Genomic DNA, 17236 nt, shown 5'->3' with positions numbered 1-17236 from the left:
TGAATGACTGGAAACTTTCTTTCTTCAGAATTCACAAACATACCAGAACTTGTCCGAACATCACTTTTTACACCCTGGAGAACATATAAACAGTGACATTATAAATACAAAAGACAAGAAAATAGTGTCTGGGGTTTTCAAAAATTGATAGCCACACAAAAAAAAATCCAATGAAGGCACAAATTGCTCAAAATACTTCCAGCATAATAATTAATCTTTTCATAAACATAAAAATCTTCTATATAGAAGAGCATGTTAAAAACAAGATGTAAAGAACCTGCATTTGATGTCTTCAGAGATAGCATGGTAACATATAACTGGAAAAATGCAGACGAGGCATATCTGGGCCAAAACTTGAAGAAGCAAACAGGAAGAGTGTTGACAGGAAACCATGCAAACCTCCAATTTCACAAGTAAAATACTCCTAGTATTTCAAGGTCATTCTAAGAAATGTAGGGATCTTGTTGTCATGTTTCCTATTAGTACCTATTTGTACACTCAAAAGGAGAGGTGTACAAGTTGAACACACGATAAAGAAACATCCACTACATTTCCCGTTGAAGAACAAAATGGCTAGTCAATACTGAAAGACAGAGAGAACACCAAATGCTACGAATTAGAATCAACATACCTTTCCCATTGCAACATCCACTACAGTAGAAATATGGAGTCTTGGTCTAGCAATTGCCATTAGGTAATCACACTCCTGCAAAGATTGTCATTAAATGTTTTACCACAACGAACAAACATAGAAAATTTAACATCCAAAGATAAACAGTACAAGCAATATCCATTTTGCTAATAATTTGGTGTCTAAATAAAGATCAGCAAGGGGAATGGATCTGAAGTCATATGACAAACAAAACACTAATACACTAGAAAGTATTAAAAAAAAGTCAAAACTCTTAACAGCAACAGGCCTATGAAATCATAAAAAGAAGCATAGAAACTAAAGTCTAAAGTATGTTACTCCTCCATCTAACAAATTCCTTTAGTGGATCACATCGTTACCTTATCATAATATCAGTTTTCCCTATTACCACCATTGAGCGAGGCTCCAATAGAACCAGCCACGTCATCGTGCTGCAGCAGTATGAATCCTTTTTCACCCGTGCAAATCGTAGGCATTCGACTAGTGTCTTTATAACATGCTGTGCTCTTTTCCAAACTATTTTTTGAAAAATAAATTGAAAAATCCCAGTTGCATTTTGTTCCTGCCCAACACACCTCACAATAGTACTGGACTGGAAGTGAACATTGCTGCTCATATGATAAAGATTAAGTAAAATGTTACTACTATAAGAGCAATCTCCATAGTTCCATTTTCCAGCAACAGCATATAACAAGGAAAAGAAACTCAACAACACTGTTCTTGCCTACTATCAGTTATATTGGTGCTATGTATGCATAGTGTCATAGTGCATACTGTTACTGCCTTGGACTAACACTTTCGCTTTGGAAATAGCAAGATTGTTTACAACTTAGCAAAACTGCAATCACAATAAATAACTGAATCATGGAATAGGAAGTCAAGGACAGCGATTTAGCTTGCACTCAACTACCAGAGAGAGGGTCGAACCTCTGAACTAAGAAAATTATGGAAGAATTATCCGAGGTGTCCAGCTGAGAACTTCAGGCCTCACCTACACATTATAAACAATTTAATTTGCTAAGTAAGAAAGAAGAAAGTGTTGGATGGGTAGATGCTTCCAAAATGTGCTGACTAATTGGATTTTTAGTAAGTGTGAACTGTGAATTATAGTGAAATCACCTCAAAAATAAATATGCAATTATGCTTAATGACCAAAACAATATATCCAACATCATTCGTGCCACAAGCCCACAAGTGATGTAGCAAACTTACAAAGAATTCATGATACTTTTGTCTAGTCACTTGTGCAGAAAGATAAATAGATAAAGAAATAGAAAAGAGAACCTAAGACTTGCAGTTACCATGTTGAATTGCTTCGCTATTCTAAATCTATTTGATAGTCCATTCTTGTAGCGAAAAATAATAACTAATCTGACCATGTCCGGTGATTATATCTGATTAGCGAAGCCATTTAGGGTGGATTGCAAGAACATAAGCCAAACGAAAATTATAAATTATTTACACTAAAAGTTTATGGAGAATACATAGCTTAAGACCCTAAAGTAATACCGGAAAGAACAGCAGCCTCTTGATCATTATCCACATGCATTGTATCTGTCATGCGTAACACCATTTTTAGAAAACTAGAAAAATTGCATGTTGTTGGCGCGCCATATGACCCGTGAGTAATAAAAGATAATTTCTTTAATTAACATTAAACAGAACTGGATATATATATATATATGTTATGAGATATAGGAGAAGAACATAATTTAAAACTGACTTCAAATAAACCACTTTATGTTACAGATATATACAGCAAAATGAGCTTCACTAGTGGGCTAATTTTGTTCCTATAGAAGGCTGAGCACAGTGTAATTTATACATCAAAAGAGTGGCTGCTCCAACCAAGGTTAAACACAATACAATTTATACATCAAAAGACAAGTTACTCCATATTGGTATCAAATTTAGTAAGTAGTTGAGTACTTATTGGTTTTCTGTACATTGTGGAAGCATAGTGGATTCTTAGAAGTCTTCATATTATAGTAGCAGTTAGCACCAAATTGTACAGTATTCCTATAAGGAAAAGGAAAATAAAAGAGAAATAATAATCAATTAGTATGCTATTTAAGCAGATGTAATAAAGGCTTGTAAAAAGATTTATGTTAGTAAGATGATTTTTGGAGCTTGTTCTGCAAGTGTAAAAAATATTAATATCTCAGCTTATATTTCAACATATTTTGATATGATCTGAGTTTTATCTCAACATATATTCTGTGGTTCTACCGTAGCAACGAGATTACCATAAGGTGAATTATCGGTCTATGACATGTCCAATGAAGCTAACTGACCATAGTGTATAGTAGAGACTCTTAAGATATTTGAGCAATGTATACATTGTAGAGTAATAATTAGTAAAATATAGGAATTCTAATTAAAGAACATAATTGGACTTGTGAAAAATAAAAGTAATGGAAGAGGGATTGCTCATGCTAATGTAATAATGAAATAAAAAAAGAAGTTACTAAGCTAGAATCAATGTAGTGGTATTGAGGAATAAGTAAAGTGGGTAATGTAGTTCAACTAGATTGTATATCCTAAAAGTTGACCATATCCAAGAATACAGCAGATTTTATGTGCACATATTAAGACATACATTCAAATAAAAGCACTTGTAAGCCCGTATTGAATAATATAAAAAAATTGTCGTAGCGATAATTTTACACACAAAGCAAGCAATTTGTCATAAAGATGACCAAAGTTAAGTTCTTATATAGATAAGGGCAGTTGATTGTCGTGACTACCGGTAGTGACTATTTGGTAACATCACCATGAACACATAATTATTGCCAAAAAGTATTGCACGTAGATTTGGTCTGAGGACTACTTCTATCATGGTTTGCACTATTTTGTTTTATTCCTTGTGTACATGAAGAAGATACTTGAAATAGCCAAATTGTATCAAAATCACAAAACTTTTGGGAAAATTACAAACGCAATATTATAGTTCAAAAACAAAATGGATATTTACAAAATATCTCTATATTGCACCCTGTTTTTATGACATTGCAATATCCATTATTATTCCCAACTTAGAATCTACTATCATGCTGATGGGAAACAAAGCACATCTAAACGAATACATGTTACAATGCATGAATTCTTTAGATATCATGTACACTATAGCAAAATCACAAAACTTTTTGGAAGCGTAGTTCATGGAGGGATATATAGGGATAATGGTGACCAACCATTATAGTACATTGGTGAAACAACCTACGTTTTATTTTGAGTTACCTTGCTGTTTCCCTTTCTTCTTATAACCAGGTACATATTTGATGCTTCCAGGATTTGTCATCATCTTCCTGACATTACAAAGGTATTAGAACGATTGTATATAAAGCTGCAAAAATAGAAGGAAAAAGTAGATTATTGTTATACATTTTCATCTTGTTCTATGTGTTCACGAGTTCTTTTGCTCTTGATAGTGATGTTTTGGTATTGATTCTTGCATTTGTTATTTTTGAGCGAATATGAATAGTCAGTGTTTTTTTTTTTTGGAAAAATTTTGAAAAGGCCAATCAATATAATAGAGACGAAAAAGAGTACTCTGATGGTTCAATATCCATCTGATTATCATCTATCTGCAATTCTGCTAAAGATTTTGAATTTTCCTATATAAGTAGAATGTTAAGTCTTTTTTTCGCATCAATATGTAAAGATAAATTATTAAATGATATAAATTTTAGAAACTGAAGGTATACGTGAACTTGAATTTGTTTTGCTTTGATCGGCACCAATGACATTTGGCTTTTTGGAACTGAAACTAAAGAAGTTGATATTGTTGTTGCCATGTTTTGCTTTGTTATTGATATCGTTGTTTCTCTACCAAACCACTCTTCCATGACATAACTTCCAGGGATGGAATGATCTTATTTATACTTTGAGCTGTAATTCTTGATACGAAGGTGAATCTTTGACCAATCAAAGCTAAAACCTCAGGAGGATGCATATTAGTTTTTTAATAGAGATTGTACAACCTTTCACATGGCTTGCCTATGATCTGATGTGCCACTCGATCAAAGATCAAGAATTCCAATTCATATGTTTTGTTAGTTGCTATTAGCAGTAGTTTGTACCTAAATATAATAAGTATGGTTAAGTTTTATTGTATGTAGTAAAAATATTGGAAAATGAAACAATTATGGGATTTGCATAAGCATACATATGCTCAATTTCTGTGCATAGACAATTGGCTCTGGAGCATTTGTATGTTGTTCCATTGAAATATGATCTGGTACGATAAATTCTACAAGCAGGGTAATTCTAGTTTTGATTGGGATTAAACTTTGTGATTGTCACAGTGGTTTCAAAATATCGGCCCTGTAGAAATGACACATGGGTCACACCAATTTTTGCACAAATGAGAATTACAGAATATTGAAAGTTGAAAGAATTGATCAGTTTCTGAAAATAGGGATCAACAATAGCAAGCAGCATATGTAACAGATTATTCATAACATAACAACAAAGGAACACCCATGTTTATTTGAAATAGAAACAGAGGATAAAGTAAAAAATTAAAGATTCAATCTGGGACAAAATGCAGTTGTAAAGATGTGCATTTAATTTTCTGAGTAGCTAAATCATAGTTGTAGCCACAGACATTGTAAAGATGTGTTTTATATGTTAGAAGAAATAAAGTATTTATTTATAATATGAAAAAGACAACTATAGGATACATTACTATTCTATATAGCAGTGCATTACTTCGGGAAAAACTTTTGTCATATTTGAAGTGTGTATAAGGATACATGGTAAAATAATCAGCATGATATATATGACCAATTTTTGATATTGTGGTAGAAATATGGTATAACACCTTCTCAATCAGGAGATGTAATTGATGAAAACACATGAGTATTATAGGAAAGAACATAGAGATATGAACCTGCTCATCAAAAGGATCACTATTTTTTATCTGTAGAAGCGTAGCTTTCTTTATCTCAGTTGGTATACTGCTGTCCGCTGTTAATTCTAGCTTTTCAATAGGTTCAACCTCATTTAGTAAGCTGGTAATTGAATAATGTTAACATATCTTTCTTTTATTCTATGTATTGAATTATATTACAATGTAATATAATGATTGTTTATCTATTATAGAAATTTATGATATCTGGAATTGTATTATCGTTGATATACCAATGACATGCCGATGTTCCTCTTAAGAAAGAAGTTTCACCCCTTTAGCTTTTCCATAGTGTACCAACAAATATTGCAATTAGAACATTTTTTTGGCCGGTTTCATAAAATCCTTCACCATAAAATTCTCTTGCTCTTGATCCCCAGAGAGATACTTCGATTGTTTGTCCACTACATTGAAACATTTTTTTTAGGAGAGAAAAAAAAAATCTGAATTGAACCATTATGAGGAAATTTTATATTTTTGTTATTAATGTATCAATACATGGGATTAGAATATGTTACCTTAGATTTTTCAGATTGATTAATCGCTTTGTTTGTAATTTACCAAAAGACATCACACTTGCAGCATTGGATACGCCTGTTATCTGGCCAATCACATCTAGATAAATTGCAAAAAAGATATATATATATATATATATATATATATATATATATAAGTAAGACAGAAGGAATTGTAATTGAATACTTGTACAAAGAAAGAAAATTTACCTAGGAATTGATTTGTCATATTGAGATAGTTATTGAGCTGCGAGAAATCCACAAAATTATATGTGTACTTTTGATAGTTCAGTGGTTGTGGCTGCGGTGTTGCAATCTCTGTTTTTCTATTTAATTTGATCATGAGTGGAGTTTGTACAACTCGGTATGTTGTCTTTGCATGTTGCACCATAAATTTCCTGATGAGTACTATTTTTCCTTTATGAAGATGTGGTTTGAGTGTAGGTATTGCATCTGGAGGTATTTCGACATACATAGGTGTTGCCTTTGAGAGGGAAAAAAAGAAGGTAAAGAAAAAGTCAATCAGAAGATGAGATAAATCGGATCAGCAATAAATAGAAAATGAAGTTATATGTATCGATGGAATGATATAAAATTTTTGGTATGTTATATGTATAGAAATCTTCAATGATGTTTTTGCTGATGTATTGCAAATGTGGTAACCACATTCTTACTATCAGATATTACAATTTGGTAATAATGTTTTAATCACTGTTTTTATGGTACACATGAAATTTTGATGTGACACAGATCCAAGATAGATATACCATTATCTACTTATATTGATGGTAACATTTTCAGTGTACTTAAAGCAAACTCAAATCACATGAATAGAGTAAATAACTCTATACCTTCTCATCAAGAATTACCAGATCCAAATGCTTGATAGCTTCATCTTCACTTTTTCCCTCTAAACTCCCACATTCTCAAGATGATAACTTGTATGGTGCATTGCTGAATCCCAGTACGAAGTTGCGCAAGTGGAGTGATATTCATCTGCTATTGAATGTAAAAAGAGAAAACAAAAATAGGGGGAAAACGGAAACAAAAAAGGAAAGAAAGAAGAGGAAAAAAGTGTGTAGAAAAAAATAATAAAATTATATGTATTGAAAGATCTCTTTATACACAATATTTCTTGTTTTTGTTCCACAAGATCCATCATCATTTTCAATCAGTATTTTTAGACCCTTTTTCGATGTTACTTGAGAAATTGCTACATATAATTGCCCATGACTAAATATTGGCTTTCGCAAATATAAACCCACTGTATTTAAGATTTGTCCTTGGTTTTTATTTATTGTTATTACATAGCAAACTTTTATAGGAAATTGGCGTTGTTCTAAAAGGAATGGCCACTTGGGTCCTCTTGTTGTTAAATTTATGCGTGGAATATAAACTTTATGACCTGTATGAGAACCAGTTATAATTATAGCTTCAATAACATTATCTCCAAGGATTGTAATAATTATTCTAGTTCTGTTGCATAATCCTATGCTTTGATTTAAATTTCGTAGTAGTATTACTGGAGCACCTTATTTTAGCGATAATTTATGTTGGGGAAAATTGTTTGCATTTAATGTATTTAAGTATTCAATAGGATATAGTGTTGTTTCATCATTTGTTGTGTGAAAAGATTTTGCTATAGAATCTGCACTTAAGTATTCACATTGTTGACATAATACTATTGACAAAATATATTCATTGACTTCATCAACAACTTCGTTTGTTGAACTTAGTATAGCTCTTTGTTTTAAGTAATTACTGTCATAACAATTGTTTTTAAAATCTGTATATACTTCATTAAATATGGTCGGTATCTTAGGACCTTCAGTAACAATTAGAACATCACGAGAAATTTCTATCCAACTTGGCTCGATATCATTTTTGCCTGCAGTAGATGGTACACTTCCATCACCTATGTTTAATATCCACTCTGTAAACTCTTCTAAATCATCATTATTGTTTATGGATGTTTCATTTTTATGTAAACGCATGTTCTCGGTTAATTGTAAAATGTTAACATGTTTTCATAATCTGGATTTCATTATTGTTGCATCTGTAATTTGCGATCTTGTGCCATTTTCAACTACAGGTAATATTTGCCTTACATCACCTCCTAATACCACAACTTTTCCTCCAAATGGTATATTTTGAGCATTTGAATTTATTGTGCTCATTATATCTTTTAATGATCTATCTAAGGCTTCAAAACATTAACGACGTGTCATCAGTGCTTCATCACATAATATGGGTCAGCTTGCCGCGCTTCTCCGTAGATTCTGACAAAATGAGAGAGAGAGAGAGATATATATATATATATATAGATAGATAGATAGAGAGAGGGGGGAGAGAGGGAAACGCTGGCCACGGGGAGAAGCCAGCGTTGGAGGCGGTGGGCTCCGACGGTGGGTTCTCGGCCAAGCCGCATGCGCAGAGGAACACGCCAGCGGCGCCTTAGGACGACGACTCTAGTAGGCTACCATCGTTGACCTGCAGCAGCACAGGGTTGCTATCGCCGCCATCGATCAGCTTCCCGCGGTGAGGACGGGTACCCATAGCTTGCTGGTTGCTGCGGTCCCTAGCCTTCGCTAGCTTGCACGCGGGTTTTGTCGCAGGTCTAGCCGATGGGAGGTGCGTACGCATCGACCTTAGCTGCTGGTGGGTAGGCGGTGGAAGGCAGGTACGCGTCTTCCTTGCCTGCCATCGTGTTTGGAGAGAAATTGGTGCGGAAGAAGAATACGGTGTAGAAAAACATAGCAAATCAAGCATACCTTAGATAGCTTACGAAGGATCTTCCAATCTGCGGATATTTGATGAATGATTTTGTTGAAGCCTGAGAAATCAGTTGCAGTGGTGGTGGAGAGCTTGACTACCGGAATTGGTGACGAGTCGTAGCTACCGGGGTCTAGATATTTCCACTCCTCCCTTCGCACACCGCACACTAGAGAGTTCTACTCCCCTCGCCCGCGTACAAGCTAAGGGTAGCAACTCCAGACGTCTGTTGCAGATCGGACGGCTTCAATTAAAAAACTAACGTGGATAGCGCTGAACGCCGAGAACGCGACCGCGTTTAAAGTTATAAGATAATAGCTAATTTCTAAACAAATGTCAGGTGTAGGAATGATAATGGGGCTCTATTTTTTTGTAATCCGTGGATAGTTCCTCTATTAAAAGATATGTATGAAAAAATTTAATCTCTACAAACTTCGATGGAAAGATGTTTCTCATCTCCGCTCCCCGCTATATCTCTGATATCACACATATATATATGTTTTTCTTATATATAAATGTATAAATGTTAAATTACTCCCATAGAAAATAATAAATTACTCTTACATTTTTTTCGAATATACGATATTTAACCCATCTTATATTAATTAACCTCGTATGTATCAATAAATTACTTATTTATATTACAGATATATTGTTAATATATAGAAATAATCAATTATGATTCAATTTTACATCTTATGAGGATCCAATCTCTAAAATTTTTTATGAGGAAAGGGACGAGAGAAAACTTCTTGTAATAGCTAAATGGCGATGGGAATACATTCCCCGGCGGGGTTTGGTCGGGTGTGTTCTGTTAAAAATCCGTACATGCCTTCCGTGGCTTATCGAGGAATCAAACATGGCAGACTACTATTCAACCAGATCAAACATTACATCTATATACTATCCGACATTACATACTGTAGCAGACACTGTCAAGATTATTTTGGTTCACAAGCTGAAGATCAGACGGTTGACGAACTTCTAAGTGCAACGTACATATGCATTTTTTAAGCTTTGCCAATCACTGTGGACTCGATCCTCTAGCTATGCTCTATGGGTTTCCGCGTGAGAGTGCGCTGGTTGCATCCAAGGCCTGGGCTATGGTGAGAGTGACAATGTGTTGAGTTGGGTAGTGAATGAAGAAGACTCCTAGGCCTCGTGGAGCTGGTCCTAAAATCTGACCTTTTGATGGTATGGATTGATGTATTTTTTGTGTTAGTTGTAAATGACCAATACCACCCTTGGGTGATTCATGAAGGCTATCATTCTCTTAATCGCTTGTCCTACAGCTTTCTTCGTAGCAGTGCTGACCTTTAGAAACATTTGCCATTTGTACCTTAATGCTATATAAAAAGATGCCCTCTTCTTTAACTATAAATAAGGTTGTAGAACCACAATCATGAACCACTCAGAATATCCTTTTACTACCATTATGTTTAAACTAGTAATATTCTTTCTACATTCAACATTTTAGCTAAAGAGAAAAAGGTCCATTTTACTCCGACAACCTATTTTTTGGAGTGTCCGCTTACACGCATTTTTTTTGGTAGCTTAAAGCACTGAACTTTGTTCAAACTAGTAATATTCTTTCTACATTCAACATTTTAGCTAAAGAGAAAAAGGTCCATTTTACTCCGACAACCTATTGTTTGGAGTGTCCGCTTACACGCATAAATTATTATTTTTTTGTAGCTTAAAGCACTGAACTTTTAATACCATATCTCCTAGGACAAAGTTCCCCGGCTCTCCAAAGTGCATGTATTCACATGGCTTCAATCGAGAAGTTCAGATGCTAGTTTCATGTTGCGGTTTTGATGTACCTGAAATTGCTATTGCACATCAAAACATGGTGATCTAGTAAAGTCGTTGTTTTCTTCTAATTTTCTTTTAAGGAAGAAACTTCCCTCAAAACCAAAAGAACTAAGTTTTGACACTACCATGGGAAGGTAAGAGCTTTTCGTTTCTTGGGGTATACTGTGCCCGCATTAGAATTTTCTCCAAGGGCCCCCAAGCACATTCGGTGCCATTGACACCCAAATTTTACAAAATGTTTAAAATAAAGTATACAAGATCGTTACCCAGTTTCAGCCAAATAATGTATTACTCTCACACTTTCGTATATTTGAAAACTTTATTTACTACTATGCTGAGTACTCATCATACAGTGCACAAGCTTATTGATCGCACCTGTGGTTTTAACTTTTAAGCGCACACAGAAGTAACGAGGAATATAATTCACACTAACACACATTGTCATTTCCAACAACACGAGCACATCTGATGGACGCTCTTGCAGCGTAGACCTCAGCGTCTTCTGCTGTCCAACAACTCGGATTTCCAAGACGACAATGGAGGGGTCTCAGAATCCTTCCAAGTGCTGAACATTTGATCATATCTGTCACCCTGGACGTCACCTGCAGGAGCGTACGACTCTAGTTCGGCCATCTCATCTGGTGTGAGCTTCACAGACAGTGCCCCCACATTCTGGTTGAAATTCTCAATTTTTGTTGTGCCAGGTATGGGGCAAACGTCGTTTCCCTGATGGTGAACCCAAGCCAATGCAAGTTGTGATGGTGTGCATCCTTTTCTTGTTGCCATTGCGTTAACACGCTCAAATATCTGGGCATTCTTGTTAAGATTCTCTGGTTGAAATCTAGGGAGATGCTGCAAAAGTAAGAAGTTCTCATTAAAAGAAGTAATTGATCATATTTGTAACTCTTGTTGTTCTCGGAATAGATGGATCAAGGATGAGACCATTATATATCATAAATAGATTAGCATACTCCAATAAATTTCCTCTCTCTTGGAATAGATGGATGAGATCATTATATACAGCAAATAGATGACCATAATCCAAAAGGGTCTCTACGATCAATGAAATGGCAAAAAAAGCTTAGGCCACGTTTACAATGCAGGAATTTAGCAGGGAACTTCTTCCATAACTAAATGCCTCCAAGTACTACACAGTTTTAGAACAAAAGGATAATGATGAATTAACTCTACAAAATACAAGCAAAATTCCATAGGCAGTAGTCGTGAGAATTCACCTTGCGGAAGTCCTGCTCTGATAGTGAATCAACAAGTTTTGGCCCACTGGAGAAGAACCCTCTTCCTAGTGGACTGTAAGCCACAATTCCAATTCCAAGTTCTCTGAAATTGTCACAGCAACGAGATAATTCAAAAAATTAAGCTTCGTAGTTTTTGACTGAACAAGTGTTGTGTTTGTTAAATACCTGCAAGTAGGAATTATATCTTCTTCCACATCTCTGGACCATAATGACCACTCCAGCTGAACTGCAGTTATAGGATGGACTGCATGAGCTCTTCTGATTGTTGATGCAGATGCTTCAGATAATCCGATGTACTTTATCTTTCCTTCTTCAACCAGCTTCTTGAGTTCACCAATCTGCAACGCAGAAGTAAACTCAGTAATCTGAAAAGTTCATGGCACAGAAGGGGCAGTAGGAACAGAATTCATTTGCAAATGACAGTAACATGCATGGTTCAAAAACGTATGATATCATTGACCCAATTGCTGGTGTATGCTATGGTACCTCATACGAGCTCCTAAAAGTTACTGGTAACAGAAGTTGTCTTCTACACTAGATCCTTTTTACTCCACTAATTTTTAGACTTCTCCTTATCTATTTTTGGTTCACATATCTGTCTATGTCCTTGCCAAATCTCACAAGATGGATCCATTATGCATTTTTTCTTTGTTGGTAAATTTAAGATGGTGGTTGGGATCGCTAGTTTCATACAGATTATAAAAGAGAAAGATTGTATCATGGACCACCATGCCTTCTTTGCTAAACTATCTGTAGTTTTCCAAAATTCACTCAATAAATAAAGATGATTCATGACTTTCGAAAGAGCTAGGAAGTCCCTAAATACAAATGTCAACGTAAGATTTATCAGTGCCAAGCATTTCTCAAGTCGGCTTAACTAATCGTTGAATCCAAAATAACCTTTACTTTGCCTGATTCTTTTTGACAATTTCACCAAAACTCCTTTTGATCTAATTACTTGAATGGATCCAAACTCCAATGTCTGAAGAGACTGTCCAAATGGTGCACCAGCCTTACAACTACATAAGCATAAGCTGCAGCAAGGCAAATTTCTATAAGACAAGTAGAAAACAGAGCAATGGACCCTCACTGAACTCATACCTTTTCAATATGAGATAGTGTGATAGTACAGACTGGATAGGAATAAAGGGTATTATCTGGCAGGCTCACAAAGAGAGATAATCATTTTAGACACTTTTCAAGACTCGGGTGGTGTCGGCCATATGCTTGCTGATGCTGTGATTCAAGACTCGGCGAACAACACCAATGGGAGCTCAATACCAACCTTCCCTTGTATGTCGGCATCCACAATCCCCATTTAACAAACACAGAGCAGTGTCCGAAAAGAAATGAATAAAAACAGGGGAAAAAATTCAAGCAGTAAAAAGGGATAGCAGACACTAACCGTAACCTCAATCGGCACCCTCTTGTCGATGCGGTGCTGGTGGTATAGGTCGACGCAGTCCACGCCGAGCCTCTTGAGGCTGCCCTCGCACGCGGCCCGCACGTACGCCGGGTCGCCGCGGATCTCCAGTTTGCCGTCAGCAAATGAGGCGCCGAACTTTGTGGCCAGATCCACCTTTTCCCTCACCCCACCTTGCAGCGCCTGCTCACGGGCATTACATCGAACGCCTTCAGTGCAAGCTGCAAAGCCAAAAAAACCAACAAAGGTGCTAATTTCGAGCCGACCTTGCCGAGGAGGATCTCGTTGGTGTGCGGGCCATATACGTCGGAGGTGTCGAGGAAGGTGACGCCGGCGGCGACGGCGTGGCGGATGAGCGCGATCATGTCCGGCTCGGGTTTGGGCGGGCCGTAGGCGGTGGACATGCCCATGCAGCCGAGGCCCTGCGCGGAGACCTCCAGCCCCTGCGAGCCGAGCTTCATGCGGAGGACAGACACAGGAGCGGCAGCCATGGCCAGCCGAGGCGAGATGCTCGCCGCTGTTCTTGGGAGTTGCCGGCCGGCGGTGTAGTGTGATCTTTTCTTGGATGTGGGGTCTGCTCACTGTGGCGGTGAGGGACAGGGTTGCCCGAGTTCTCTTTATGTAGAGTGTGAATGTTGTGCTGCGCTGGCAATAGCATGGACGTCACCGCATACGTGAGATTGCGTGATCATGTAAGAGCTTACGTCATACACCCCAGCAAAATGGGCCCGGCCCAGGCTTGGGCTTGCGCGGCACGTCATCAACATGAACAAAACCGTGCCCAGGCTGAGCCCGACCAGATTCTTATTCTTATTTATTTTGTAATGCTCCCTCAAAAAAAATTAGGCTTTTTTTCGGCCTGCGTGAATTTAGCCCAACAAATGCTCAAGTCTTATTGCTTAAATATTTGGTCCTCTTTTTATTTTGACGTTTTTAATATTTACAAATCCAACAACTTAATGTCATTAGGATCGGATCAAATTGAGCAAGTGCAACCAAAGTTTGAGCCAATGTTGGTCAATTGAAAGTTTTGCTGCCTGAGACTCCAAAATGACTGTATATCAAAAAAAAAAAAAGATGGATGGCTGCAATGCTATGAGGAGTGAGTCTTCCGAGGGTCATTGGGGCCTCCTAAAAAGATCTACACTCGAGCTTTTGTTGGGCTAAGTCAGACTTAATTTTCTGATTTTGCTTTAACGAGGGTCCTGTCCCTGAGATGTTTTACCAACCAAGGCCAAAATATCATAAAAGGCTCTGATCAAGGCAACGGATATTCTTTACTTGGAAACTAATAACAAAGAAATTCAAATTCAAATTATAGTTTGATACAGAGTTTGTATCCTTTAAGAAGGCCGTAAGACTTTGATCCTACTCTAGTTTTGGTCGAATTTCGGGACTTAACAAAGAGGAAGCTGAGTATCTTTGGTAAGAGTCAAGCCAATCCAATCACTTACTCCTATATTTTACTTATTAATTTTAACAAAATAGAAGGCCAAAGTTTTACAAGAATATATCTCTTTGGCCAATGAAAGAGGGACGGGAACCTAATCCTGTAAAGCCTTCAATTGGCCGCCTATTTTTGTAAATAACTACTAGACTAAAGCTCTTCTATAGGGGTTGATGAGGACATCAACTATTTAGATACACGTGCTACAAGTGATCTTTAGGTGATTGATCCATTACAAGGACTGATTACAGGGGCTTGTGCACGTCGTTTAACTCGTAAGGTAAATTTTTTACTCGCTGTCCATACTACTAATTATAAGGATGGGATGCTACTCAATTTTTATGAATTTTTTAATGCTTAGGAATATGGGAGAAACACCTATAGAACAGCCAAGTCGGACGGGGCTTAAGCCAACTTCAAGTCGGAGTCGAAACTTGGATCGGATTCAGCCGACAGCGCCGTACTAAAACGGCCATAACTTCTTCATATGGAGTCCAAATAAGATGTTCTTTGATGCGTTGGAAAGCTAAGGACGATAGCTTTGTTTTGGTACTAGTCCCAGCTCTAGATTCACAATGGATTATTTTGTGTCATCAAAATAATGTGATGTGTCACAATTTTTGTCATAAATTTGGGTCATATCGGGCCTTGTAAATGTGTTCGGGTCTAAGCTCAAGTTGTGGACGCCCCTCTGGTCACCTAAAACCCTAGCATGCCCCTCTTCATATATCTAGTAGCCGTCATCATAGACTTTTTAGATTTTTCTTAGATTAATTTGTTATTGAACAGTTTTACCGTCGTTTGGTTTGTGAAACCCCAACTCGTGAGCTTAATTATATTTGTAATTTCAGATTGTGTTCTTTCGTGTTCTTGCTTGTTTTCTCGATTCGTTTGCAGGAATTAGCCTTCTTGGCGAGGTCAATCGTGGCGCGCGTGGTTGATAACTAACGGAGCAGTGGTGTAGCGATTGTAAGGGTTGCATTCTGTCCTGATCGGAAGCCTTGGATCGTTAATGTCGAGTCTACACCAATCGACTTACCATTACCTAACGAAAGATCGGGCCTAATCCTCTCATCAACTGGTATCAGATTTTCAGGTTGCCCGCTAGGTAATTTCATTTTTCCCTTAGATTAGTTCTGTTTTCATCACCTAGAGTCTACACAAAGTCTAAAATATTTCTGTTGTCCGCTGTCCTACAACCTTTTGGGCCTTGCAGTTTCGTTTTTAGTGTTGTGTTGTTGAGTTTTTGTCCATCGTGATCGAGTCTTGTTGCTAGTCTAGAGCAGTGTTCACTAAATCGGGTGTAACTTTTGCCTATGAACTCGGATTTGGAAGTTCTATACGCCATTGGAAAGCTAATTTTGAGCCCGACGTGAAAAAAGCAACTCGTCTTTGACCTGTTGCTCTGTTTGACCCCCAAATTCAACTGTTTAGACCCTATTTCGGGTCTCGAAAGTTTCAGCACCCGTTTTTCACATCCTGCTATCTACCGCTTTGTGATCTGTTTTAGCTTTGCTTGCTTCCAAATATTGTGCCTATCCTTTTTAGACCGTTTATAAGTGTGTGCTACAATATCTGGAAAAGAAAGTATGCAAAAAAAAATATTATGGTAAAAATCAGAAATATTAAAGGCAATCAGATTGTGGTAGCACACTGTGTTCTTTGTGCTTGGTCCTTTCTTTCAGCTTGTTGTGTTAGGTCTAGGGACACGCTAGGGACCAGCAACGATAACTACTTTGGACATTTATTCAACTTTACTAATCTGATTACGATTTTGCTACTCGTTGCTACCATATTGTTCCGTGCCAAGCTACACTTCCTCTTGATCAGAACATGTCCTCTCTTGCAATCATACCCTCGCTCGACAAGTTATCAAGAAGCAGCCGCCGATTGTTCCACCTGTTGCGTTGGTAAGAACACTTGTAAGAGCGTGGTAAGACGCTTGAGTGTGTGTGATTCCACTGCCTAATAGTGATAGGGATAATTTTGTTTTGTCCTTTGCTTTCTACTAACCATGGCAGATGATCCGACGGATTTCAAGAACTGTGTCTCCAAGGGAGAACTTAACACCCTCGTTTAGCAACAGAATCAAGCGTTGAACGACATGATGACAAGACAGAATCAAACATTGAACGACATTGTCACAAGGATGAATGACATGAGAGCAAGCATTGCTAATCTAGTCACACGGGTGAACGACATTGAGCTGCGGGATCTACAGGAAGAAGATGCTTCAGACAATGATGACCCCAATGCTGGACATGAAGATGATGATGCTGGTGTTTTTGTGGGACAATATTGGAGGGCATAAATTCAGCGCCGGCCAAACAACAATAACAACAACCGTAACCACCGCATTGGAGGTAATGTTTGAGGTAATGATGATCACTACGCTAAGGTCAAGTTTAAGATATCCTCTTTTGATGGTTCATATGATGTTGATG

General features: G+C 37.3%; 1 protein-coding gene and 2 long non-coding RNA genes across 5 annotated transcripts; all 3 read right to left on the bottom strand.

Annotated features, from left to right (window-relative positions):
* Positions 1-10: 10 nt before the first annotated feature.
* On the bottom strand, positions 11-9045 carry LOC133887774 (uncharacterized). Of its 3 annotated transcripts, XR_009903647.1 has the most exons (7): positions 8851-9045; positions 6931-7078; positions 6290-6563; positions 6083-6158; positions 3893-3960; positions 1580-1643; positions 81-706 (listed from the first exon to the last, which is right to left on the bottom strand). It is a non-coding gene; the product is annotated as an uncharacterized LOC133887774 (long non-coding RNA). The 3 variants fall into 3 exon arrangements; XR_009903646.1 differs by lacking the exons at positions 6083-6158; positions 6290-6563 and adding an exon at positions 11-74 and having other exon boundaries at positions 632-706; XR_009903648.1 differs by lacking the exon at positions 6290-6563 and having other exon boundaries at positions 6083-6179.
* Positions 9046-10928: 1883 nt separating this feature from the next.
* On the bottom strand, positions 10929-13937 carry LOC133887950 (probable aldo-keto reductase 2). The gene is made up of 5 exons (XM_062327992.1): positions 13612-13937; positions 13328-13528; positions 12088-12260; positions 11902-12004; positions 10929-11518 (listed from the first exon to the last, which is right to left on the bottom strand). The coding sequence occupies exons 1-5, from the start codon at positions 13834-13836 to the stop codon at positions 11159-11161; spliced, it is 1062 nt and encodes a 353-aa protein (XP_062183976.1). The 5' UTR covers positions 13837-13937; the 3' UTR covers positions 10929-11158.
* LOC133887953 (uncharacterized) lies at positions 12742-13321 on the bottom strand. The gene is made up of 2 exons (XR_009903678.1): positions 13024-13321; positions 12742-12956 (listed from the first exon to the last, which is right to left on the bottom strand). It is a non-coding gene; the product is annotated as an uncharacterized LOC133887953 (long non-coding RNA).
* Positions 13938-17236: the final 3299 nt, after the last annotated feature.

Source organism: Phragmites australis, chromosome 13, assembly GCF_958298935.1.
Source record: "Phragmites australis chromosome 13, lpPhrAust1.1, whole genome shotgun sequence".
NCBI classification, from domain to species: domain Eukaryota; kingdom Viridiplantae; phylum Streptophyta; class Magnoliopsida; order Poales; family Poaceae; genus Phragmites; species Phragmites australis.
This window is presented reverse-complemented; position numbering and strand designations above follow the sequence as displayed.

Excerpts from the sequence above, each read along its gene's own strand:
- LOC133887950 (XM_062327992.1), bottom strand. The coding sequence starts at position 13,836 with ATGGCTGCCGCTCCTGTGTCTGTCCTCCGCATGAAGCTCGGCTCGCAG. Across the intron at positions 13,529-13,611 it reads ACGAGATCCTCCTCGGCAAG|GCGCTGCAAGGTGGGGTGAG; the intron begins GTCGGCTCGAAA and ends GCCCGTGAGCAG. Across the intron at positions 12,261-13,327 it reads GGGTGCCGATTGAGGTTACG|ATTGGTGAACTCAAGAAGCT; the intron begins GTTAGTGTCTGC and ends TCTGCGTTGCAG.